Source organism: Eptesicus fuscus, chromosome 16, assembly GCF_027574615.1.
Source record: "Eptesicus fuscus isolate TK198812 chromosome 16, DD_ASM_mEF_20220401, whole genome shotgun sequence".
Lineage (NCBI taxonomy): Eukaryota > Metazoa > Chordata > Mammalia > Chiroptera > Vespertilionidae > Eptesicus > Eptesicus fuscus.
This window is the reverse complement of record NC_072488.1, coordinates 22,756,573-22,784,487: the sequence shown is the minus strand read 5'-3', so window position 1 is coordinate 22,784,487 and position 27,915 is coordinate 22,756,573. Positions and strand designations below refer to the sequence as shown.

Genomic DNA, 27,915 nt, shown 5'->3' with positions numbered 1-27,915 from the left:
GCTATTATTGAAAGTCCATGTAGACAAGATGCTCAACTGACAACGTTTACTCTCAGAAGAACAGGGTTACACACTGGGAGTTCATGTTCTTGAACTGTAAAGAGAAAGAATGCTGATGAATACAAACACCTATATTACATATTGTTAGGGATCAAATGTTGTACATAGATTGTATATAAATGGTATATACGAAATGACTGATTATCTTTCTGATCGATTTTCAAGAAATTCATGTATAAATCTGAAATAAAACTGTCTCAATGTTACCATGGTAACTCTGAGTGAGAATATTTTAGAGAGTACAAGAACTTGTTCAGTTACTATGACCTAACTTGTAAAGAATGATAAATTATAGCATTTGAAATGTCTCACATTATAGTAGGAAAGATCATTTCATTAAGGAAACCACAGTAAAATTCTATTTCTTAGAACAGTATTTAAGGATCTGGAGACATTGGTGAATTACCAGAATCGTATTGTCAATTTTTATAAAAGGTCTTTGACACTGATGATTATGGTGTAATAGTTACATAATGCCTCACAGATTATATATGTCACATCAATTATAGACAATTCTGGAGATGATAATCTATTAAAGTAGTTCAAAGAGAGTTCCACAGGAACCTCTTTAGAAATCACTGATTTCAACTTACTAAAGATATGAGTGCACAATGTAAGTGGAAACATTTTCTACTATTCATATGCAGATGAATTTCATTCTAGCTCAGAAACACTTGGAAAATTGACATAGCACGTGACTTCAAGCTATTAAATGTTAGCGATACCATCTCTGAGAAACACAATGACTTTCACTATGTGACAGTTTGTGTCTTAAGTCAAAAATGGACAGTGATGTGTAAGAAAATCAAATTATAAAAATTCCTATTACTATTGTGGATTGAGCTCTTTCTTCCCACCACGTCAATGATGTTTCTGAGAGCATAACGTTCACTGTTAATTTAAAGGGAGTCCTTTCTCCACAACACCCAGGCACAGCGCCTGTTAGCTCCCTCAACTGAGGTTCCTTGGCGCCATGCTGCAACCCTGTTCCCCATAGTGCTGGAACCACGTGTACTGCAACTAGTGTAGGACATCTTATTTCATGACAATAATCAGGCAGCTTGCTGTTCACTCAGATGCCACTCTTCAGTCTTTGTGTTCTTGTGGTTAGTGGTGTGCTTATTTGAAGCTGGGTGCATGGCATGGTAGAGTCAACATATTTTACAGTGGAAATGGAAGAACACAGAGTAAAAGACCTTGCCTGATAACAGCAATTATACTTACTCTAAATTGAACTTGGATAGCAAGTACATGAACCTGTAAGATTGATGCTTCTTAAAAGCTATTCTACCTTTGAAATAATCTTGGTTATTACCAAGTCATCAAGTTTTGGTCTGTTTATTGACAACATCTCCTTAAAACTGCCTGTTCTTCAAAACGTTATACTTAACGTATGTCAGAATCACTGGAGGTGCTGATTAAATGTGCAGTTTCCTGAACCTCATTCCAGACTCACTTCTCTGGATTTCTGGGTGTGGGGGCTCAGGAATGTGCATTTTAAATAAATACTACGGGTGCTTTTTGTGCCTGACCATTAGAATAACATTAGATGCTTGTGAAAGTGAACCCAATTCCAGTTTCCTACCAGCCACAGCTGAGAACTCCTTAGAGAAGGAAGGTGTTTAATATGAGCACTTAACCTTATTCATAACTGTTACTACATGCTCTTGCTTTCATATTCCTGAAAACACATAAGCACAAACTTATAAATGCTGAACCAAGGATATATTTACTTAACCAAGGTAGAGGTAGGTAATAGAAGACTTTATTTAAAAAAATACTACACATAGTTATATGATTTTCCCCTTTTCAAAGACTTACAAATATCCTAGGGTGGCACTAATACAAGAAATTCATTTTTCCTTTAGCAAATTACACATCTTCACTTTTTTAAAATTGTTTAAAGTATTACATATCTTAACTTTCTTCATTTATTACCACAACAGCTAGTTTGTTAATGAGCTATTATTAATATTACTAGAGGCCCGGTGCATGAATTCATGCACGGGTGGGGTCCCTTGGCCTGGCCGGCCGGTGATCAGGCAATCAGGGCCATCTTGCCCAGTCCCGATTGGGGCCAATGGGAGCCGGCTGGCCAGGGAAGGACCACAGGAGGCCTCCAGGGCGTGTCCAGCCCTCTTGCCCAGTCACCATTCGCTGGACCCCAGCAGCAAGCTAACCTACCGGTCGGAGTGTCTGCCCCCTGGTGGTCAGTGTGCTTCATAGTGACTGGTCGAGCGGTTGAACACTTAGCATATTACGTTTTTATTATATAGGATTTATTAATAACAAGAATGAATTCATTAATGAGCTAATATCAATAAAATAATCTTACTTGTATTTGGGAAATACACTGGAGCTGAATTAGGTTCAAGAATCCAGCTCAATTTGTTTCCAAGACTTGGAAGAACTTTTTTTGTACTGTTCCAGTTCCTAAAACAAAAATATACAGTATAGTACTTTAAAAAATCAACTTTAACAATTAAATTAGGCATCTTAAAACTCCCTTAGCAGTTTTAGATATAACAATGTATCCTTTACAGCTTTTCATTCTCAAAATTTCTTGACAATTATTTTGTAAATGATTATACTTAATACTTATTTTCTAGAATGTAGCCTTTGGAGTTTCTAGGTAGCATAAGCAGCACTTAGAGATGAATTTAATAAAGTTTCAGATAAAATTATATTCTATATAGTATATAAGTTCATTCAATTAAAGTATTTGTCATATATTAAGTGTTGAAAAGTGACCTTATTTTTAATTGTTTGCTTTTCAACTCTTGTCAAAACCTGCTTGAAGTTAGCTAAGTATCAATACTTAAAATGTATAGATCTTTTAACCCACAATTCTGCCTTAAGAAATTTATCCTATAGGATAGTATATAAGAGCACAAGGATATAAGCAGAAAGATATTCACTGCACTGTGTATATTGACACACAATTGGAAACAGTTTAGAGGTAACCTTTGGAGCAGCAGTTGCCAACTGGTGGTCTGCAGACCACTGGTGGTCTGTGAGGTCCGAAAGGTTGGCAACCACTGGTTTAGATGATCTCCCAGTAAAGACTGATTAAACACACCAGCACTCACTCACACATGGCTTTACAGCCAGCCAGCAAAAAGGATGGCAGTCACATGTGAAAACGGCAAGTAGATGGAGAGAGAGCAGAACACTTCCATTTTCCATTATATATATTTGTATATCTTTGGAATTTTTTTTCATAATGAGTATATGTTACTCTTTTTAAAATTGTGTTTTTCAATTATAGTTTACATTCAATATTATTTTGTTTTAGTTCCAGGTATACAGCATAGTGGTTAATTATATCCTTTATAAAGTGATTCCCCCAATGTTTCCAGTACCCACCTGGAACTATACATAGTCATTACAATACTCGAGGCCTGGTGCACAAATTTGTACACCAGTGGGGGACCCTTGGCCTGGCCTGCAGGATGGGCCAAAACCGGCTCTCTGACATCTCCTGAGGGGTCCCAGATTGCGAGAGGGCATAGGCCAGGCTGAGGGACCCCACCCGTGCATGATGGAGGCCGGGGAGGGATGCAGGAAGTTGGCCAACCAGGGATGGATCATGGGAGGGCTCTAGGGTGTGTCTGGCCTGTCTCACTCAGTCCTGATTGGCCGGACCCCAGCAGCAAGCTAACCTACCAAAGTATCTGCCCCCTGGTGGTCAGTGCATGTCATAGCGACTGGTCAACTGGTCGACTGTCTGCCCCTTGATGGTCAGTGCACGTCATAATGAGTAGTTGAGCAGCCTTAGCATATCATTAGCATATTACGCTTTGATTGGTTGAACAGATGACCGGACAACTGGACACTTAGCATATTAGGCTTTTATTATATAGGATTATTGACTACATTCTGTTTGCTGTACTTTACATCTTGAGACTATTTTGTAACTATTACAATTCACAAAATAAAGATAAATTTAGTGGGAGTGGAAATCCTGTGTGAGACCATTAACATGCAAAAGGGACCATCTCTGGGAATGCCTCCTCCAAGCCTCTTGCCTGTTGCTCAATGTCTAACTGTACCAAGTAAAATATTATTTCAGATAAGCAAAAAGTGGTTACCCTGCAAGATAAGGCAATCACTGCCCTTTGACTAACATAATTAAAGTTCATTGTTGCTATAAATAGAAAATCCTATTCTCACTTTCAGAAAAATTACAGACTGCCTTTCATACCTATAGTCTATGTCATTAAAATTTAAACATTCAAAGTTTCAAAACTGTATAAGACTTGGGAAGAAGTTTTATACTAATAACTCCAAAACAGTCTTTACAGCATGCTTTATTTTTTCTAATGAAGTTAATTCAGTTCACTAGTTTGAACTTATGGTTCAAAGATTGTTAACTCATAAAATAAGCCACAACGATTATTGGGCATCGCTTTGGGATTCTTGGCTAGTAGTATGTCCCTTCTGCAGTCAGCAAACTTAGAAGAATGGGCTGGTCACACAGACCATGCCAGAGGGAGGATAAAGAATAACTAACTAGTATGACACAGAACTCACCATGTCCACTGGGTCCTTCAGTACTGCTACCATGTGAACTCAAAATAATGTGATAATGGTTTAAAGGAATAGCAAGTAAGAGGGCTTTCTTTACACTGCAATTCTTTTTAAAAAAGTATTTTAAAATTGATTTTTAGAGAGAGAGGAAGGGAGAAAGAGAGAAACATTGATGTGAGAGAGAAACATCCCGCACGTCCCTCACTGGGTAACAAATGTACAAACAAGGCATGTGCCCTGACTGGGAATGGAACCAGCAACCTTTTGGTGCATGGGACCATGTCCAACCAACCGGGCTACACACACAGACACACACACACTGATACATGTTTAGGGACAATACAGAGTTTAGTGAGGTAGCAGTGTGGTACAAGAGTTGAGTGAAGAATGACATCAGTATTGTAGGGCTGCTTTCCAGTTCCACTCAAAATTCTTATGGTTTTAGATCAGTTAGGGAAGATGGATTTGACTGTGAAAACTCATGATACTCAGAAATACCCCAGCCCTTTAACAATACTATGTATATAAATGTAATAAAAGGTCATTATGCAATATAAACAAATACTCTTATCAACAATGACAGTTGGTCATTGACTTCTAGGTAAATATTAATTCAGGGATGACTTCCAACTAATCTCTATAGCCAAGATATACACATAATAAGAGTTACTCGAGGTCATTTTACTTTTCTTACAACATGCCCCTCACTTTTTGAAATTGAGGTATAATTGACATACAACATTATATAAATTTCATGTGTACAACATAATGATTCAATATTTGTATATATTGTGAGGTGATCACCACTATAAGTCAACATCTGTCAACAAACAGTTACAGAATATTTTTCTTGTGATGAGAACTTTTAAGATCAACTCTCTTAGCAACTTTCCAATATGCAACACAATATTATTAACTATACTCGCAAAGCTGTATATTGCCATGATTTATTTTATAACTGGAAGTTTGTACTTTTTTACTCCCTTCACCCGTTTGGTCTATCACCTACCCCTCCTCTGGCAACTACCAGTCTGTTCTCTGTCATCTACAAGCTCGGTTTTTGTTGCTGTTGTTTAGATTCCACATAAAAGTCAGATCATATGGTACTTGTCTGACATATACCCTCAAGATACATCCATGTTGTCACAAATGGCAATATTTCCTTCTTTTTCATGGCTGAATAATATTCGTGTGTGTGTGTGTGTGTGTGTGTGTGTGTGTGTGTGTGTGTGTGTGTTTATCCATTCATCTGTCAATGAATACTTAAGTTGTTTCCATGTCTTGGCTATTGTATAGTGCTGCAATGAACATGGGGGTACATATATCTTTTTGAATTAGTGTCACAATGTCAAGGAGTTTACTGTCTATGTTGTTTCTAGGAGTTTTACAGTTTCAGGTCTTATAGTCAAGTCTTTAGTCTATTTTAAGTTGATTTTTCTGTATGGTATAAGATAGTGATCCAGCTTCATTCCTTTGCATGTGGCTATCCAATCTTCCCAACATTATTTATTGAAGAGACTGTCCTTTCTCCCATTGTATATTCTTGGCTCCTCTGTCATAAATTAATTGACCATATATACATGGGTTTATTTGTTCCATCGATCTATGGGCCTATCTTTATGCCAATACCATACTGTTTTAATTATTAAGTCTTTCTAACATAGTTAAAACCAGGAAGCATAGTGCCTCCAGCTGTGTTCTTTTTCAAGATTGCTTTGGCTATTCGGGGTCTTTGTAGTTCCATACAAATTTTAGTATTGTTTGATCTATTTCTGTGGAATACGCCATTGGAATTTTGATAGGGATTGTAATATGTCTCTTACTTTGCTACAGCTACAATCCCTCTAAATATTCATGACATACTTTCAAAAGTCTTTTGGATTATATCTAAGTTCAATGTACTGCTTAATGCTGAGAAAAATACCCAGTGGATGGTTGCGTTTAGGTTATCCTTGAAACAATGTCTAAGTTACACAGCTCTACAAATCCCGCCTGAGAGGCTGTCAGGACATTCAATTTATAGTGTTTCCATACATAAGCTTACTTATTATACAAGGTCAGATTCCACACACTGTCTCATTTTATCAAACTAAAAGGTGATCTTGGAAAATATAAGTATTAGGCCATGATAAATTTACTAAGTTTTGCATCCTTACATCAGATTTGTATATCATAAACAGTACTATCTTGGCATATGTGGAATGCAGTCCCCACTTTTAAGCACTTTCCTGAGAGATCCTGGATTTTGTCAGTTATATTTGTGTGCTTTCAGATTAGGCAGTAGTTAATTTTTCTGGTATAAGAAAGTATAGGTATGTCTGAATGTCCTAATAAAAAACAAGCTCTTTTAAATAACCCCACAAACAAAAGAATATTATATAAGTACTAGAGGCCCAGTGCATGATTAAATCATGCATGTGTAGGGTCCCCTAGGCCTAACCTGCCATCCAGGCCATATCCACTGCCCCGCAAAGCCTAGCACGCTCCGCGGACACTGCTAGCAATCTGCTCCCCGCTTTTGATGGCAGGGGGTCCGCTGGTGCTGGAGCAGACACACAGCTCCCTACTTTCGATCGCGGGGGAGCTGGCTGTCTGTCCGCTGGTGCACCAGGCCTTTCGAAAGCTCCCCCGCTTTCGCTCCCCACTTTTGATGGTCCGCAGCAGGACGTGGGCTCGCTGCCCCAGAGGCCCCTTCTGTGCTGCAGCACAGCCATGGTGCAGATGACACGAACTCAGCATCCCGCCAGCCCAATCGGCCACCCCAGCCACCCTGAGTCCCACCCCCTGTGCCTCCCGCTGGCCCAATCATGGGCGTAGCGGAGTTATGGTAATTTACATATTACCCTTTTATTATGTAGGATTTCCCAGCAGCAAAGTAAGAATCACTAGCCATCATACACTGGAAAATCCAAAAGGGATATGTAAACATTGTTATCTCTGGGTGGTAGAGTGATGGGTGATTTTTAATTCCTTCTTGATTCATATCAGACTTTTAATTTCTCTATAGTGAAGATGTATTATTTAAATAATTATAAAGTAAAAAAAAATAAGTAAATAAATTGAGAAAAATATATAGAAGTTTACAGGTATTTTTGTGATAATTCAAAATGAAATGAATGTTTAGGGTAATACCTGATCCTTCTGAATTCTCATCTCATCAACTTCACTTTCAGCATACTGAGGGTCCTTTGCAGGGTCCTTGATATCTTTTAGTGTGTCGGTACTCTGAAATTACAATACTTCAAATCATTTCATGCCCATAACCTCAAACCATCTGACTCACATCCACGTCCTTTCCTCAGCCAGCCATGTAAGCTCTCTATGATCTTTTATCATCACCACTGAGGGCCATTTCAAATTCCACCAGGTCCTTTTTCCTTCTCCTTTCAGATGATTGTGTCTCTCTTGTCTAATAGCCAGAGAGCTCTGCTTCAAAGTGGAGCAAGAACTGTCATAACCCACCTTTCAACCCCCACAGTGTCTCATATACAATGGATTTTAAGTGACTGTTTAATTTTTGAGCATGAATTGAAAACGAAGTTATCATAATAAACCCATTGGAACATTTCCCAATAACTGTTGAATAGTAGTAAAAAATCTTGCTTTAGAAGAACTAGAAATAGATACCTTTGGTGGAAAGAGCTTTTCATACACCTTTTTCCACAACTCCATTGGTGAACGGGCATGAAACTTTCCAATGTCATTATCAGGAACAGGAGGAGACCCTAAAATTGGAAGGTTTGCTCCAATAATTGCATTGATTAAAACATTCAAACTCTATCAATAAAACTGATGACACTAAAAACAGTATAAATCTTAGATCACTCATGTCCATCTCCCTATTACAGTCACAATTAAAATTTACCCCAACCCAGTGTAGCAAGCCAGGTTCCAGTTCTAGAGGAAGAGGAGACAATAATGAGTAAACCATAATTCTCTTTCCCTACACTTCAATTGTTGCTCAGCAAAAATATAAGATTGATATTCTCACGTGCATGTGAATTTGCAAGAAAACAAATACTCTTATGTGTTGCTGGTTAGAGTGAAAATTGGGACAGCTAATTTGGAGGGTAATTTGGCACTGCTAAATATCATTAAAGTACTAAAAAAGTCATGCCCTATTAATAAGCAATTCTAGTTTTTGGTGTTTACCCTAAAAACGCCTGCATACATGTATTAAATATTTCACACTGCAGCATCATTTATATGAGTGGAAAACTGGCCACTACCAAAATGTCCATCCATAGAAGAATAGTAAATTAAATTACTGTGTAATACTATCCAGCAGTCAAAATACCAAATAAATCTATATATAGCATAATATTGAAAAGCCATTAAGGCATATTGAGTAAAAGAGACAAATTTCAAAATGAATAATACCATTAAGTTAAAACATATTTTTATACCACATACACATATATAGAAAGTGATCTGGAAAGATACATACCAAACTTGGTCCTTTTATGTTACACTAGTGGGCTGGTGCACAAAATTCATGCACGGGTGTGTGTGTGTGTGTGTGTCCCTCAGCCCAGCCTGCACCCTCTCCAATCTGGGACCCCTTGAGGGATGTCTGACTGCCAGCAGTAGGACATTATCCTCGCAATCCAGGACTGCTGGCTCCTAACCACTCACCTGCCTGCGTGCCTGATCGCCCCTAACCACTCTACTTGCCAGCCTGCTCACCCCCAGCTGCGCCCACCCCATGCCGGCCTGATCACCCCCAACTGCCTCCCACTGCTGGCCTGCTCGCCCCCAATTGCCCCCCCACCGCCAGCCTGCTTGCCCCCAACTGGCCCTTCCTGCCAGCCTGATCACCCCCAACTGCCCTCCTCTCCTGGCCTGATCACCCCTAACTGCCTCTGCCTTGGCCCCACCACCATGGCTTTGTCCAGAAAGACGTCCAGAAGGTCTCCTGGTCTAATTAGCATATTACCCTTTTATTAGTATAGATTTTAATGTTTTATAAGGAGAAGGCCTTTATGTATTGCTTGCATAATTTAATTTGGAAATTAAAAAAATTTGGGGATACTTTTTTGTACTTTTCAACCTATAATATGAGATTTTTTCATTATGTTTCAGCATCTATGTTGTTCACTAAAATTGTAATCACTCACCTCCTTCCCCACCTCTCTCCTCCTACCTCTCCACCCACAGTCTTGTCCCTAACCTTTGATATTTACTAATCTTACCTCCATTTGTAAAACTCTCATTCTAAAAATTTTATATAAATAGAGTTGTATTGTATGTAGCCTTTCTGATTGTCTCTTTACATTCAATATAACTCCATGGGGATACATCCAAATTCTGTATATCAATAGTTGGTTCCTTTTTATTGCTGAGTAGTATTCTATGGTATAAATGTACCACAGTTTGTTTATTCACTCACCTGTTGAATGACATCTGGGTAGTTTCCAGTTTTTGGCTATTACAAATAAAGCTGCTATGAACATTCTTGTACAGACTTTATGTGAATGCAAGTTTTCATTTCTCTAGGATAAATGCCTAGTAGTGCAATTTCTAGCTCATATGGTAGCTGCATGCTTAGTTTTATAAGAAGCTGTCAAACTGTTTTCAAGACTGGCTGTACCATTTTATATCACCACCAGCGATGTATAAGTAATCCAGTTTCTTAATATCCTTGTCAGCATTTGGTGTTGTCACTATTTTTTATTTTAGCTATTCTGATAGTGTGAAGTGATATCTCATTGTGGTTTCAATTTGAATTTCCGTAGTAATTAATTATATTAAACTCTTTTCTGCCATTCATATATCCTCTTTAGAGAAATGTCTGCTCATGACTTTTACCTATCTTCTAATTGGATTGTTTGTTTGTTTTTACTGTTAAATTCTTTATATATTCTAGATACTAGTCATTTGTTGGCATATGATTTGAAAATGTTTTCTCCCAGACTATAACATGCCTTTTCATTCTTTTTACATGAGCAAAAGTTTTTAATTTTGATGAGGTCCAAGCTCCATGATTTTTAAATTCAGTAGTTCTCAAACTTTTTCTGACTTCCAATTATTCACATGGGCAAAAGATTCCCATCAACATTATCTATCAGCACACAAAGTGATTTTTACTGTGACTGAAATTAACTTGAAACTAATGAAAATTATAAAAATAAAAAATCATTCTCTTTAATCACTCATTAACCATCTCTATTCATTTCATTGCAATTCAATCCATAATGTCATTACAAAGATATCTACATTTAAACTCAAGTTAACTTTAGCTTGTAAGAATAATGGAGAATGGGAAATAAAGTACTACTCACTAGAGTTTAAAACAAACTATGACAATCCTAGAGTATAAAGAGCTGTTAGGCCCAAAGATCTTTTATTGTAAGAAGGTAAGTAGCTTGACTTCATAAACTTGTAAAATTACTTTTGCTTCATGAGCCTAGGGCATCTATAAGTTTAGGAAACACCAGTAGATGAGGCCAGCTATTTTCACAATGAAAAATTAAGGGGTACTTAATTAATACTGTATTCTTTTTTATTTATTCTATCACTTGAATCTCTATTTTCATCATTGCCCATAATATATAATTTTGAATTTCCTGACCACTCTATGTTCTTGGTTTTCTTCTAAATCCAAGGAATTAAAATTTAAAATTACCTAGAAAGAGGTGAGGGAAAGGAAATATATGCAAACTTTTTAGTGGAATAGAGATCAGAAGCCAGTCTCTCATGTGGCAACATCCCTTCCATCACAAATATGTCAATGTGATGTACTGCAGCAATACTGTCTATACAAGTAAATAATAAGAAATTACAGCAATGATAATGAAACCAGAAATGCTGGTATGCTGGAGATGAAGTGAACATGGAGTAGAATAAAATCAATAAGCAATTAAAAAAAAAGATTGAACAAATTTAATAAGTTCACCAACCTATATTACTTAAAGAATCCAATCCTGCTGTGATAAACAGTGGTTTATTCTGATCCACACATATTGATTTGCTACATGGATAAGAAGAAAAAAGAATCTAATTTACTTTAGCAATCGAATATCCTGCCATACTCTACTGTAAATACAAGAAGCAAGTTTTATATCTAGTCACTGGTGAAAGGACTGTCCCAAATGAGTGAGTGAATATTTGTGTAAGTGATTTCAAAAACTAAAGTAGAGCATTAATGAAGGTTTTACAGGAGAAAAAAAGTGACAGACACAAATTACCTTAAATCAAAACCAAAAAGAGTAGCATGGTTAAGAAAATTATGTACAAATATTGTTTATTCATTTATAATCAATTCAGAAAGTGATCATAGAAGGAAGGCTACTAAAATGAGGGAAAAGAAGTAAAAGAAATCAGGGAAGGAAGTAAAATGATATCATTTTATTCTAGTGTCAAACTAAGTATTCTCTAGCATTTTAATTGTCAATCTGTGAAACATTTAAATAATAGAAGTAGCAAAAGGTAATATAAAATTATCTAAGAACAGATATCTGGGGCACTTTCTGGGTCAAGAAACAAAAGACTAGTGAGAATAATAGATGAAACAACATTGGCCAAAAATTCTATATAATAAAAGGCTAATATGCAAATTGTCCCCTTGACTGGGAGTTCGACCACAGCCAACCGCCCACAGCCCCTCCCCCCCACCGGCCCTGCCCCTGATCAGCCCCTCCCACCCCGATTGGGGGTGGGACTGGCTGGCCAACCGCCCACAGCCCCTGACCCAGCCAGCCCCACCCCCAATCGGCCCCCCACCCTGATCAGGGGTGGGGTCATCCCACCAACCACGTACGGTCCCTCCCCCCGGCTAGCTGGGACCCCACCCGAGCACAAATTTGTGCACTGGGCCTCTAGTAATAAAATAAAAAGATACAAAAAAAGGTATTTTAACAGTACCTTTTGCCAATACCAAATGCTAACTGGTTGATAACTCCACGTATTTTTAGTAATAGAGCTTCTGATTTACTTGTAAACTAAAAAAAAAAATCAGGAGAATAAATTTTATACTCTGCTTTCAAATCACAGAAACAGATAACATAAATATGGCTTTGAACAAGTACAGATTGCAGAGTGAATTATTATTTATTTGCCCAACAAATACTTATATTTGAATAGACAAAAAAAAAAAAAAGACTGAATAAAGGAAAAAAAAGAAATGTGGATAAATTCATCTTAATGACTCTTCAAACTTCATGAGTACATAATATTGAAAGAACTTGAATTTATGCACTAAACATTTTAGCTACTCCCATGTATGGGTCATAGTGACTGCTGAAATTCAATCTGGTTGGTTAAAAAACAGAAGATATACATCACAAATAACATTTCCATCCAAGGTCATATTACTGCCTTCAAAGTAGTTAACATGGGAGCTACAGACCAGTCTAATAATACTGATACTCACTAAAACAAATTTTTAACTTCTCTTTTGAATTGCCTTTGGAGTTTGCAAAATAAGCAACTGAATATTCTCAGTGGTGGTATGGTAACTAGGGTGACATAACCAGAACATTTTAGAGAATGAAAGTGAGTGGGTAGTATTAATAATTAACCTGATATATCAGGTAAAAACCAGGACATATGGTTACCCTACAAATCTTTTAAGTCTAAATTTGATTTTTTAAAATACCAAAAGTCACTAAGCCAAAATAATAATGACTAAGATGTATGAAAGTGGTAAAAACAACCTTGAACCAATGTGTTCTTTTTTAAACTTTTTTAAAAAATGCTGTTTGTTGCAAAGGTTAAAAAGATGAACTCAGGAGTCCTGCTGGGTGGGTTGATATTTCAGGGAAATCATTGACTAGATGTGTGATCTTGGACAAGTCACTTAATCTCACTTAAGTCTCAGTCTCCTCCATGGTAAAATGGACAAAAACAGTACCTTCTTCATAGGGTTAGGAGGATTAGAAGAGGGAATAATGTGAAATGCTTAGCACAGGGCCTGAAACAAAGTATTGCTCAAGAAATATTGGTTATTGTAATTATTATCATTATCTATTTGATATCCTTCAATGCAATAAAATATAAAAGCATTTTTTATTTTAAAAGATACTTCCTCTTCCCCCTACCCCCCATTCGTGTGATCTCTTTTTTCTTCTTAATCAAAGCGCTCAGAGGAACCTGGAGACAACATGGTCTAGTCCTTTTCTTTTAAGAGAATATAGATTTTAATTCTTAAGGGGAAGCGATAGATAGATAGATAGATAGATAGATAGATAGATAGATAGATAGACAGATAGACAGACAGACAGACAGATAGAGAGATAATTTGTCTCTTTAAGATTGGGGTTTACAGATATAATAAGCAATTCAGATCTTTTGCACCAAAGAAATGTCAGGCCATCTAGCAGTATGTTCTATGGATACATTATAAAACGAAGGTTTTGGGGCAATGGGAAAGGAAAGGAGGGGATGATGTGCATTAGTAAAAGCATTAGTCTTCATGACTGTGCATGAAGTTGCCAACCTTTCCAAATTTGGTACTGTCCATTCAAGCCCAAAGGATAGAAAATGTACGAACCATTAATGATGCTCCATAATAATGTGCAACAAATCGAAGTGTCTTGCATATCACCTTTCTCTTCTCAGAGTCAAAATCCTAAAGAAATATGTTATTAAAATGAAAAATGAGTTGAGAGAACTAAATATCTGCAGCATGAAGATATAAATTATTCAATGTAGATATAGATTATTTCTTAGTAGTTCGTTTATTTTTTGAACACACCCTCAGGAGTAGGATTCCATTACCTTGGTATTTGTTTCTATAGAGAGCTGAACAATAGCTGCAGCCTTCTAGAGCTGTCAGATCTTCCCTTGTTTAAACACAGCACAATAGAATTCAGAAATCAGCACACATTTCATAGTGTGGAATACCCTAAGGATTCTCTGACAAGCAAAGATAAGAAGAAACCAATTTTCTTCTTTCTTCAATTTAAAAGTTGGGAAGTAAGTCCTATCCCTTGGTGACTGGGTTCAAGATTCAGTTTCTAAATCTTCTACCTTATCCCCATTCCACTGTATTTGTTGTTCTTTACCTATTTTTGCTTTCCCAACTATATCCGCTTTTCTAAAATCTTTAAGATGTGTGACTCCTTGACCTCTCCCTCTGAGAGATACTTTCATATTTTACTATTACTTTTTTTAGAAAGTGTTTTTAAATATTTTATCATAGAATCCTATTGTTTTCCAATATCACAAACAGTGTTACAAATGAAGTTGATATTGGTGCTTATCAAAATATAAAGACAATCGATGTTTTATATAAAACCACTTTATATGTTAACTTATTCCCAACCACCCACACTTTTATTTTTCTTTTCTGGCCTGATTAAAAAAACACCTGTTACAAATATTTATAACATCTCCTATTAGATGAACATTCTTATAAAATGAAAAAGAGAATCTTATGAACAGACCATGCAAATCATTATTACTTTGGTTCCTCTCCCATAAAGCATAGACATGTATGTATAACAAACTCAACTAGAAGTGGAAGAGCTTACCTGAAAAATATCATATTTACTTCCAATTATGACCAGAGGTATTGGAAATGGGTCAATTAATTCACGATCCTGTTAGCAAACATATTTCATTGATTTACTATAATTATTTTTGTATATTCAGCAATTTCTACATACTTCCAAAAAGATACCATTTTCAGTCTCTTCATAGATGTTGACCGTGCTTGCTTGATATTAAAGGTTGTTCCAGTAATTATCCTTCACTTAATAAACTGTATATCTCAAGTATAAAACTATAAACAGCAATTCCCTAAATTACTAAAAGATTTATTCTTTTTGTGTGTTCTGCCCTTTTATTTTCTTATGTAACATGTCATCTTCCTTTTTGTTTCTTGCTATTTTGTATTAACTATTTATTGCAGTAGCATTTATACTGCATGCATGGGAACCATAAGCTATCAGTTTTGTTTTGATATTACCTATGTAAAACACATTCATAAAAACTCTGGGCAATATAAAATTCTGCTCTTAGCTTTGTAGAAGATGATATTCATGACTGTATTTAAAGAACTTGTGTTGTTCACCATTGCAACTTTATAATGTAATTACTTGTCAGATGATAAATGTACTGACTGTGTGACACTGAAGGAATGTAAAATATAGAGCGACAGTGAAGGCTGTTTAAACTCTAACCATTGCTCAAATTTGTAGCTTCCTTTAGTTTCCTGTCAGGTGACATTTGTACATTTAGGTTTTTAATCTTCGTTTTATAAAATCAATATCAAACTACTACTTTAAAACTATTTCTTTAAATTGGTATAATATGCCATAACAGTCACAGAAGATGTCTAAGAAGACATAAGAAATCTTTTTCCTTGATATGTTCTTACTGATGTTTTATAAAATTGCTATAATTTTCCAGTGAGCAGGTTCATCTACATCAAATGAATCTTAAGTCATGCACAAAAATCTAAAGAAGCTGTTGTGATGTTCTCTTTAACTGTGTATGGGCTAAGGTTCCAAGAATAATCCCAGCTGCAACTCACTGGATGGTCCTTCTGCATGTTACTCCATATCTTCTGTCTCATATCAGAAGCTGCTGTGGAATCTGTCTTTCCCAGTTTCATTATCACTTTATCTACATGGCTTTTTGTGGCTTGCAACAGATTTTCCATGGTGGGCCAAAGGTCATTAGGCTTTGAAAGATCCAAAACAAGAACAATAGAAAATGTCCTAAAGAAATAAAAAAATATTTCAAAAAAGACTCAAAATAATTACCATTGTGAAACCTACTATACTGAAAGTTATTATATATAAAAAAAAAAAACGACAACAAAAACCAAAAACGCACCGAAGTTATAGCCTTACTTATTTGAGTGCTTTTTTTTAGTGATATATAAGTGTTATAACTAATAGTGGCACTGGAGTTTTTGTTTGAACTAATAATAATTTGGTTCAAATAATTTGCAAGCAATTGGGTCCAACAATGCATGTTTAGATCCAATTTTACTATGTATTCCAAAGAAGGGAAACTAAAATAATAATAACAGCAGCACAATAGTTAAAGGAGAAGGAAACAGATTTACTGGTGGACCTTGTTTTAAGCAAAAGAGAAATGTTCAATTTTTTCAAAGATTAAAAATTGTGTTTCCAATGCATTGGAAATACTTGTGTTACGTTTATCTTCATAGCAAATGACAGCTAAAAATGTTAAAGCAAAAACAACCCAACCTCTTAAAACAGAGAATCAGGCCACAGGAGATGCTCTATTACAATTTATCTAAAGTCTGTGGAAACGTTCAATGCATCTGTAATTATTTTATGGACAGTCATTTTAAAGACAAACAATTCTAATAGCAGTTGGAAGTATTTTCTCCAGTTGCTGGGTTGTGTCCAATAAAAGAAAATTATGTGTCAAATTAATTCCAGTCACAAAACACTCTGAGATCTGCAAGTACATGAGGAGTGAAATGTTTTCCATGAATTCTTTAACCACTCAGCAACCTACTTTGGACCTAGGCCTATGGCTCCCCTTCCCTGTGTTCATAACCTTGACCCCTCCTCTCCCCTAAAGCAGGCCCCAGCTGCCGTGGGGTTCCAGGGAAAGGAAGAGCAAGAACTCACAAGGTCAGGTATTAGAGAAGCTGTGGAAAGATTTGGCTTCTTACAGGAATCAGAATTTCCAAAAGCCCGTTGGGCCCAAACCCTGTTAGGCCTAGAAATGGCGAGTGAGGTAATGTAACAAGGTAATGCGACAGTCAGGGTCAGAACTGGAGCCCGCTCACAACCCCATGAGAGCCCAATTCCTTTCAGCCTCAGGCCACACTAACGGGCAGCTCAGGTTCCTTCAGCTCCCCCCACCCTCGCCAGCTCTTCTCTACTACACTACCCTGCGTAGCTACCCTAACTCCCAGGCAGCTTCATTTTCTCTGTTAAAAGGGGACAAATAGAAAACTAGATAGCAGTAAAATTCCATGTTCCTGAAGAGTAAAGTCATGGGGAAAGGGTGGTTATAAGTGAGAAAGCAAAATCTAAATGTGCATAAAAACATTTAAAATCTGTACAAAATAGATTTACAAACACTGGAAACACTGAAAGAAATACCTTGACATGTTAATAGTGATTATTCTTTTATGTGATTACTAGAGGCCCGGTGCATGAAATTCATGCACTGGGGGGAGGAGGGAGACTCAGCCCAGCCAGCACCCTCTCCAATCTGGGACCCCACAGGGGATGTCCGACTGCCAGTTTAGGCCTGATCCCATAGGGACATCTGGCAGTCAGACATCCCTCTCACAATCTGGAACTGCTGGCTCCTAACAGCTCGCCTGCCTGCCTGCCTGCCTGATTGTCCCTAACTGCCTCTGCCTGCCAGCCTGATTGCCCCCTAACTGCTCCCCTGCCAGCCTGATTGATGCGTAACTGCTCCCCTACTGGCCTGCTCACCCCCAACTACCCTCCCCTGCCGACCTGATCACCCACAACTGCCCTCCCCTGCTGGCCATCTTGTGGCAGCCATCTTGTGATGACGTGAGGGTGTTGCATGAGGGCCACCTAGGCTTTTATTATTATAGATGGGTGCTCTTTCTTTGTACCTTTCAGTATTTTTCTATATGGGCATACACTAAAATTATATATTTTTAAAAGCAAAAAAATAACTGGACAAATAAAGCACACATTACCTAGAATCAGCTATGGAAAAACAACTGTCCTGTTAATAAGAAATAATTCTATTCCCTAAATACGTTAATGGCTGAAATAGAATAAATATCAGGTCCTTTGTATTTGGTCCATGTATCAAGCAACCATTTGTGTTAAACCCTGACAAAAGTAAGATATTTCAAATTTCAAATTTTTTGTTTTCCTTGGCTAAGATGGTTCCCATGAACATTGTGAGAAATGTCACAATTTTCCACATCTGATTTGGCCAATATGTAGGAGACACTGTCAGGAAAACCAAAGAGTTTGAGGTTTTCCCCAAAGTTCTACTTCTTTAAGATCACAAATAGAGAGACATTCTCCCTGTTCTAACTTATTGTTTTCCCTTTGCCGAAGCATCAACAGTATTAGTTAGCATTAAACTCAAAGGCAGATATAATACCCAGCGAAAGGAAAAAACTCAGGGCAGAGCTAGCTCACACTTGGATGGGTACCGGAAAGAATTAAGCTTTTCAAATTCATTTTTACAAAGTGAATTCATTGCCTGAGTATTATTTGACATATTTTTGTTTGTTTGCAGGCTTGCAAAATATGTTACTAGGTGGAATGCCAGCTCTCTCATTTCAGCAAAGGCCAGAGCCTTAGTTCTTTTTAACTCTCTTTGAAGCATTACAGTTTAAGCACATAGAAAGGAAGTGAGCATAAGCCTTCAGCAACATACTAGTAAAACTGTCCCCCCAAATTCTGATTCACAAGTCTGTGAACAAAAGAAGCCACCTGCTAACCTGACAAGCTCAGGGGAGGCCTGTGTGGCAGTCTTGAAAACTCAGAGACCTAAAGTAACCACAAAAGATGGTCTGAAAATTAAATATTTAACTACAAACAGGTTATAGTGGGCAGTCATGTCCTAGGTCGATATTTTCCCTGACAAAGATCAACTTAGATCTTTCCTGAGCCCATTTGCCTTTTTGCTTCTAAGATAACATATCTGTGAGATGTCTGGGTAACTTGTAACTTCCTTCTTTTGCTGGAGCCCCTGGGGCACAACCAAATGTGGTGGGCGCCAGGACAGATACTTCAAATTCCTTCATTATCATGTTATTTGTTCCTGTACCCTCCTAAGTATGTGTCCATCATTTTACTTTTTATCCAATCCCAGGGGTTTCCCACCTTTGACTTTATCCCACCTCCTTAATCCGTCACCAATGAATTTCATGTAGCCCACCTATGTCCCTCCTTTGATGGCAATGTATAAATACAGATGTAACCCGCCATTCCTTGGAGCATTATCTCAATTCATTGAGGTTCTGCTTCCCGGCATATGTCGACAGTTTGGCTCAAATAAACTCACTAAAATTCTTTACAGGTTTCAATGGTTTTTTTCGTTAACAAGTCTACTCATATTCCCACGGGCAGGACTGACTGGGTGCTTACTAACTACTGTTCCTGGAGCTGGCTCACCTACCTTAAGGTGTCACTTGTGATCGGAATGCTGATTAAGTCCAATAAAGAGGTGCCTCCACCTAGTTCCCAAAAGTGAGCAATATCTTTTGGCTGAAAAAAACACAAAACAACACAGGTGTTTTTTCTTCAAATTAAAACTTTTTTAAAATTTTAAATGCTTATACTTCATTAGCACCAGTCAGTAATAATTATGGATACAAAATACTATAGTCCTCCAACAACCCTTTCTTGGCAGTCAAAACTTTCCTCTTTCTCTATCCCATCCCTCAAAATGCAACAAAACATCTATTCCAAAGAATAACGATGAAGCATTAAGAATATATATGTACACATATAGTAAATAACCCAATTCTAATAATTCCTTAATTGAAGACATAAACAGTGCCCTAATTCTGTAAATAGCACATGTAGCAGACACTCAAATGTGATATAAAAATAAGTAGCTGAAAACGTTTGGTATTATCTTTTTGAAAACAGTTATGATTCTAGATAGAAATAAAATCGTTGAATAGGAAAACATCCCGGTGTAGGGATGGAAAAGCTTACAAAATCAATTAGACATACGGGTAGGGCATGGGGAAATGGGACAGACAGATGGCAGTCCCTGATGCAGACCAGGGTTACCTGAGCAAGGATCTGTGCCTGATGCCCCTGGGGTATCTGACAGGCAGGCTCTCACTGGCAATAAACAGCTGCTTCCCTTTTTATAGGACTCTTAAATATGAGGGGATGAAAGGGCTAGGCAGCCAAGTAGCTCACAAACAAGACCATGACAAGCTCCCTAGACTGCTAGCCAATGACATCTCCGCTTCCGGCCTGATGCTGAGTCGCCTTCAGGATACCAACCCTGTGAGGAGCTGACAAAGGCTTACAGGTAGAACACTCAGGGAACATTACCTTTAGAAAGACATGAATCTTCTAGAATGAATATGGACAAGCTCAACTTGATAGCACAACGTTTAGAGGAAAAAAATAGGTGAAAAAGAATCACATGAGTTTTTAATGTATCTGTTAACCATGAACTTGGAAGAGACTGATGGTCATTAAAGCACGTTTTAGATGAATACATATATTTGACAAATCACCATCTCATAATCACTAAAATTGTTTTTGCTATTGATATCTGAATTATTAATGCTTGTGGGGGAAGTAATTTTGTCATTTTGAAATGTCAATTGATTTACAATTTGATGAAAGGACTTTTTAGAGCTCTCCTCAAAAGTTAAGATTATGCAAGTTGTCTCAGTTTCCACTTCTAAGTTTATCACTCATGTCAAAGCTCATGTGAGTAACAAAAATAAAGTTCTCCTGTATCTCATTATCTTATTTTTTCTTTTCTTTTTAATTTCAGTTTTAATAACCAACTCTGGTTGCTGAATTCAGGAAGAAGCATCAGGCAGTTTTAACTCTTTACACACTGTCTAATGATCAAAGTTTGGACTAAGTCAATCTATAAAAATTTGCCTATGCTACAGAAGTGGGACCACCTATTCTATTTGTTCTTCCATACAGTTAACTTTATTTAAGAAATGGCCTCTTTTCATGTGAGGACTCCAAAAATGCTATAAAATCTTCCTCTATCATGAATAATTTCTAACTTTCCTTTGAAGAGACGTTAAAACAAGTGAAAATAGGATTATAACCAATTAGGGTCTGCAGTCTAAAATAGTTTTACCAACTTCAGGATATATTTGCTAGTAATTTGCTTTTTGAGCAGTATATTTTCATAAATATTCCACAGGTCAAACATATTTTTAGAAGATTTTTTGGGGAGACACAGAAGGTAACTCACATAGCCGCATTTGAAAGAAGAAAAAGTCACATTAATACAATTAATAAATTATGTACCAAATCCATACAATAAAGTTACAAAGGAATCTTATGCTAGCATTTTAAGACACAACAAATGAGAAGGCTAAGATATTTTCAGTTTGGGTTAGCTTCGTATCTGCTGAGTTGCATTTGAAGTTTAAAAGTACATAGCCATGAAGTATAGCCTGACATATTTATTGATTGTAGATCAGATGGAAAATGTAAAACAAAGTCAGCATCATTACTTCTCCATCTGTGGGCACAGCAATATCACTTAAAAAGACACTCACTGTGTTATGGCCTTTAGCTTTTCTTCCATATGTATATTCCAAGGCTAAGGTTGGTTTTGGTGGCTCATCCCTGTACGATAAAGATAGTATTACCATTATTTCCTTATGCTATCATCTTACTCGGTAAATTTTTGCTTCCTCTTAAAACTTTAACCTACTAGTGGAGAAGTTACCTTGTATAGTAGCATTGAGGTAAAAATGATTTTAAAATTATATAAAAAATCAATAAGCCTTCAAAACACCATCCTGATGGATTTTAGGGGCAGCTGCAGAGGTGAGGAACAGTGCCTGCATGACCTGGTAGCCCGCAGAGAGGCTGTTGGCCAGCAGAGAAGGCAGCGGGGCTGGCAGTGCTGATGGCTGTTAGGGCACAGGCTCTCCGCATCCAGGCCAGGTGGAAAGCACTGGCATCAGGGTCATGCTCAGCCTTGCTATGGGGAGCGGGGAACCTCATGACTATCAACTTAATGAAGACATCAGTGGAGACTTAAACACAGTTCTCTACCTTAAATCCCAGCTCAAATGCGGGCATCATTTACCTATTGAGAGCTACAAACAAATGACATTAGTGACTCCTAAACATCGACAAATGATTTGAAAAATATTAAAATCATCGTATGAATTATTTACACTACAGCTTACATTGTTTGGTAAGCAGTTTTATAGTTTATTTATTTATTTATTTGTTTGCTTTACTCTAGTAGAAACACATAACATAAATTGATAATCTTAACCATTTTTAAGTGCACAGTTCAGTAATGTTAAGTATATTCACATTGTTGTGCAACCACACTTCTGAACTTTTTCATCTCACAAAACAAACTCCAAACTCATTAAACAACTCCCCATTTTCTCCTCCCTCCAGCCTCTGGTAGCTTCTTTGTTTCTATAAATGACTAGATACCTCATATAAGTGGAATCATACAGTATTTTTTTTTTGTGACTAGCATATTTCATTTAGCCTATGTCTTTAAGGTTCATCCATATTGTAGGATTTCGTTCCTTTTTAATGCTGAGTAATATTAGTACTGAACTATTTTTAATTTGGAGGATAAAAATAATTTTATATTGTGATTTATATGTTTATGCTTATTGAATATTTTGTATATCATTCCTGCATGTATCTTTTTTCATATATATATATATATATATATATGTGTGTGTATATATATATATATGGAATAATATTTGGTTCTATTTCCTGTAAGATAAGAATTTCCTTTATGAAACAAAACACTGCTTTTAAGACAAAATTTTAAAACTCTGATGTTTAACCTACAATTTGAAGAACTGTTCCTTTTTCTAAGTAGACTATCAAGGAACCCAAATTCATAATTTTCAGTTCAATTTAGATATTGTCCTAAGCTGATGTTGTGCCGGATGACATATTTGCAATGAGAAACACACCTGCCCTGAAAAGAGCCATGGTTCATGGGGATGGAAGGGTGAGGTAGGTATCACTGTGGATGGTTCTTCTAAGAAACAATTCTGCTGACGAGGAATTACACAAAGCCAACATTCTATTAATTGTATTCTTTAATCATATTTGGCAAATGAATGTTTCTTTAATGTGACCTTAAGACCAAATTCCATCTCTCTTGATGTTTTTGGAGAAGTTATAAGAAAGGCATTGGAATAAAGAGAACAGAGAAATATCCCCCCAAATTGGTTGGAGGCTTTCCTATCAACTCCCCACAATATCTAGCAATTATAATCCCAAATCTTAATCTGATGTCAGTATAGAAGGTTAAGAAGTACATTAAACAAATGGTAAAATGTACAGTTTGAGGACCAACATTCTGCTTCAAAATTGTATCCATGAGTAATTTAAAGATTATGGCTAACATTCAAATAATCATGGACTAGATAGAATAAAAACAATTAAAATACCACAGTAGTATAGCCAAAAAAAAAGTACGAGCATAGGCTGTGTAGTCATGTTAATTTCTCCACGAATAGGGAAATCCAATATTAATGCTGTATAATTTTTTTTAGTTACTGTTGGTTTTATTTTTTAAAGAAGGTCTTAAAGACCATACTAAGGGTTTACTAAGAATTATTTTGTTCGTGCCTCAAAATTGTTCTCCTTCCATATGTCTTTTAGTGTCTAACTTGCCTTATGCAACCGGAATAAGCAAAAAATGTAGTCTAAACGTTAACATAACACTTACCTGTCAAGAGATCTTAGAATAATAGTAGTCTTGCCCTAGAAATTTAAAAACGCAATACTGTGTTAATGTCATCCATATGTAAAATTTTACTATCGTTCATAGTTGTGGCCCAAAATAGCTTTTTAATTACTTAAATGATAAATTACCTGGAAACTAGAAACTTTCAGACTTGTTCCCAAGTTTGATAAGTGGAAGAAGTTAACTGTCAACTTTCCATCACAGGGTAACTACACTGCTATTATTATAATTATAAAGTCCCTGGGATGACAAGTACTAGCAAATCATACCTCACTTTAGTGGTCAACTTGTCAGCTGTCTTAAATGTTCTCTTTACTCATCAATGCTAATTACTGGTTAAGCTGATGATTAGTGTCTTCTAAAATGTTTGAATTCTAATTGTTGAAGTGGAAATAAAGAAAAAAGATAACATACAAATAAAGGACATGTTGCAAATATGTTCAAAGTAAGCAATCCAGATACTTGGTTAGAGTATTTTTTGTTTTATTTCTAGAGGATATACTTATTCTAAGTATTTTTTTAGGACCACATAAATTATTTTAATATAATTAAAAAATACAAAATACTGTCAAAAAGGGCCCAATCTAATAAAATTAAGGACAAAACCAATAGCATCAATGAAAGACTCTCAGATCTCAAGCTCAACCTTAGTGAATAGGGTTATGTGATTACTAAGTTTTTCTCTTTTTTCTTTATTTTTTCCCCATCACCATTTAAATTTTCCTATACAATAAAACCAAAGCTCAGCATCTGGAAAAAGAGAAGCTGGTAGACCTGCTCTAGTCTATTATAATGAAACAAAACCTCAAAATTTCTGTTGCATCCTGAGAATTACACATTAGAATAATTCTAGTTAAGAGTTACTGAGATCATGACAGAGAATCCATGACTGACATAGAGTCCATGACACAGAAGACACGGCTGAATGAAATGAAGATAAAACTGAAACAGATACTCGGGGAGACATGTGGGTTGCCATTAACTATTTGACGAGCCATTTTATAACATTTGAAAATTTAGCAAATAGAAGAGGAATTCGATTTAGTCCCATAGTTTTATGGGTCAGAATTAGGACCAGGGGGTGGATGTTACAAACTGAAGTTTTCTAATAACTAGGAGTTAACAAAAATCAAAACAGGCTGCAGTTGTGGAAGAGAACTCCCCCACTGCTGGAGATGTTCAAACTCTAAAACCACTGTTTGCAATAGCCCAATAACCTTTTCGGGAGGTGCTAGAATGCTGGGATATTCTAATTTCCCAGAAAAATGCACTGATGCACAATCACACAATTTTGCACACATTTCTAGGGAGTTCACTGACCCCAAGAAGTACCTCTATGGTCCCCAGGGTTAAGAATCCCTATTGTTGAAAACTGGAGTATCTCCAAGTTTCCTTCAACTTCTGTGACCCCAGTTAAGTGAAGGTTAACTATACCATACCTCTATGGTTCATGTTTGTATTATCTATATGCTTATTTCCGTTGTACAAGTGGTCACCAGTTAGCATTTATGGTGCCTTTGTGCAAATTGGGAAGAGATGGCTCATCTGGGCAGTCTAATTAGAAACAAGTGCCCCTTCCTCCAAGCTGCTGTGGCCCACGTCATGGCACACCAATGACAAGTGTTCAGGCCGGATGTGAGTACCCATAAGCCGGACACCCTCATATGGGGCATAACCAGCTCCAATGTAATCAGCAGGCCAGAGACTCATTAGATGGTTCAAGGGTTGAAGTATCCACATTTTAATCAAAGCATTAATATAAATTTTACCACTGATTGTTAAATCATCATAATACTTGGAAAAAATTGGGAAAAGTTACCCCATTTTTACTGCCAATGAAGAAAACAGATTTTTCTCCAATTTCAACTCCATCACCTTCACTTCCGTTACTTTCCCGTTTTTCCACTTCAGCTTTTGCAATTTCCCAGAGTGTTTCACTAAACGAGAGGCAGAAAAACAAAATTCAGAGAAACAAGAAGACTCCTTTCCAATATTTATTTCATGCTCAGAGAACTTTTATTTTAGTCAAATTTATAGAACGAACCAACATTATTTTCTGGAGGACAATAAACTGGTAAAACTGCTGAGGATTATTTTCTTCGTACTGGTTCATCAAAGAAAGCTGAACATGATATTCAGAGCCTTTCGCACCAGACTTGGAGGGTTTCTTATTCTGGGGCTTCCAGGCAAGGCTGAAAGCTGTAGGTGTTACCTTCTCAGACACATATGAATATCCAACTTTGGGAAATATACAACTTGAAAAACAGCATCTAGGAAAATGGGGGAAGGTGTAAAACCAGTATTCCAAATAATCTCTGCTCCCTCAACTATTCCTATTTTTAAAATTGTATTTTTAGCTCAGGATTCCCTTATTTTTAATACAGAAAATATAAAGAAAAAAATCACCCAAAATCACATTTTGAAAATCATTCTTTCATTCATATCTCTACACACATACATAATTTTACATAAATACGATTACAACATTTTTTAAAGTTTAACATGGAAAATGGAGTATTGAACTAAAAAGAATGAGCAAGATCTGATGTGTTGTAAGCCTGAATCTGCTATGTTCTACGTATGCCAACTTAGGCAAATTAGCCAACTTCTCTGGATCCTTCATTCCTTTATTAGTTCAACACATATTTATTGGGCACCTAATATTTGCAGCTTTCTGTGCTGGTCCCCAGGCTCACCGGTTTCTTCACCTCTAACATGCTAATAAAAAAGAATACCAACCTTATAAGATTGTCATGATCGATTATTAAAATGTATCATTTAGTTTAGGGCTTGGCCTATATATAATTATTAGGAGATCATAATCATTGTTATCCAAGAACCCAGGATGAAGAAAGGAGCTAAAACAGGCGTCCCTAAACGTCTGCCCTAAAACCCACACGTTTATTTCACAGGCGAGCCCCCTGGAACTCAGTCCAGGCCTGTCTGCTCTTTATTGACACGCCCTTCTCTCGGAGCGTGATTATTTGCCTTCCAACTTCCCAAAGAGAGGAGAGCAGGAGGTGCTGCAACCAGTTTTGCCACTGGTGGACATTTGTAACGGCAGCCAGGACTTTAAAATCGTAACCAAATGATAACTGTACTGGGACACTGACGATTTTTCACACAAGATTCACAGCCTCCACAGAGACCACACTGCCAACCCAGCAGGTGAGAAAACCCGGTTTACGGGGCTCCGTGGCGGACTCCAGGAGCCCAGCCTCCTGCACGTCCTAACAAACTGTTCAGAGAAGGTTCCGGGGCGGCCTTGAGAACAGGCATTTACAACTGGCACCACAGAACTGCAGAGCTAAAATGCATTGAAAGGTCGTCCATCTCCCCTCCGCTCCTCTCCCCTCGCCTTTAAACAGGAGCGCACACTCAGGGCTTCCCCAAGTTCCCCCTCGTCGACTGCTGTTGTGAACCCCTGCACCAGGAGGGGGTCCCCAAGGAAGTGGCTTTGTGGTCTAGTTCACCGCCGGAACCCCTGCTCCCAGGGCATTCATTCCCTGGCCGGCAAGAAACTTTTATGGCTGGAGCTGAATGTTTCACAATCTCTTCCTTTCTACCTGGGGGACTTTGGGCAGAATCCACGCGCGCAAGCGCAGTTCCTACGGGTCTCTGCCCATCCAGGTACGGGTGGCAAACAGGACAGACCTACAACTCTCTCCCACTATCTGGTCCCGCGTGGGCTCCCCTCCCAAAATATACCCGCAGCGGCCTCTCCCTCCCCACCCCTTCCACGCTCGGGTGGGAAAGAGGGGAGGCTGTCGAGGGGAGCGTAAGCCTGGCGCAAGCAGGGATGCGGGGATACCTGGGCATAGTGGCTCTGCAGCCCCAGGGTCCGAGCTCCGCGTAGGGCCCAGTTTAGAAATTAGACCGCAAACTCCGAGGTGGGCCCCGGCGAGCAGGCTCTTCGGTTGCCATGGGAGCGACGTCACAGGCTGGGTTGCGTGCAGAAGGATGGCTTTATGGGAAATGTAG

The 27,915-nt window shown here is 37.4% G+C and overlaps 1 protein-coding gene across 1 annotated transcript; it reads right to left on the bottom strand.

Moving 5' to 3' along the window:
• Window positions 1–31: 31 nt before the first annotated feature.
• Window positions 32–27,867, bottom strand: DYNC2LI1 (dynein cytoplasmic 2 light intermediate chain 1). Its single transcript, XM_008162192.3, has 14 exons — window positions 27,746–27,867; window positions 25,754–25,871; window positions 23,917–23,951; window positions 21,746–21,815; window positions 19,645–19,733; window positions 16,067–16,253; window positions 15,063–15,131; window positions 14,081–14,158; window positions 12,454–12,530; window positions 11,490–11,560; window positions 8,218–8,315; window positions 7,723–7,815; window positions 2,396–2,493; window positions 32–94 (listed from the first exon to the last, which is right to left on the bottom strand). The coding sequence occupies exons 1-13, from the start codon at window positions 27,751–27,753 to the stop codon at window positions 2,431–2,433; spliced, it is 1,056 nt and encodes a 351-aa protein (XP_008160414.1). The 5' UTR covers window positions 27,754–27,867; the 3' UTR covers window positions 32–94; window positions 2,396–2,430.
• Window positions 27,868–27,915: the final 48 nt, after the last annotated feature.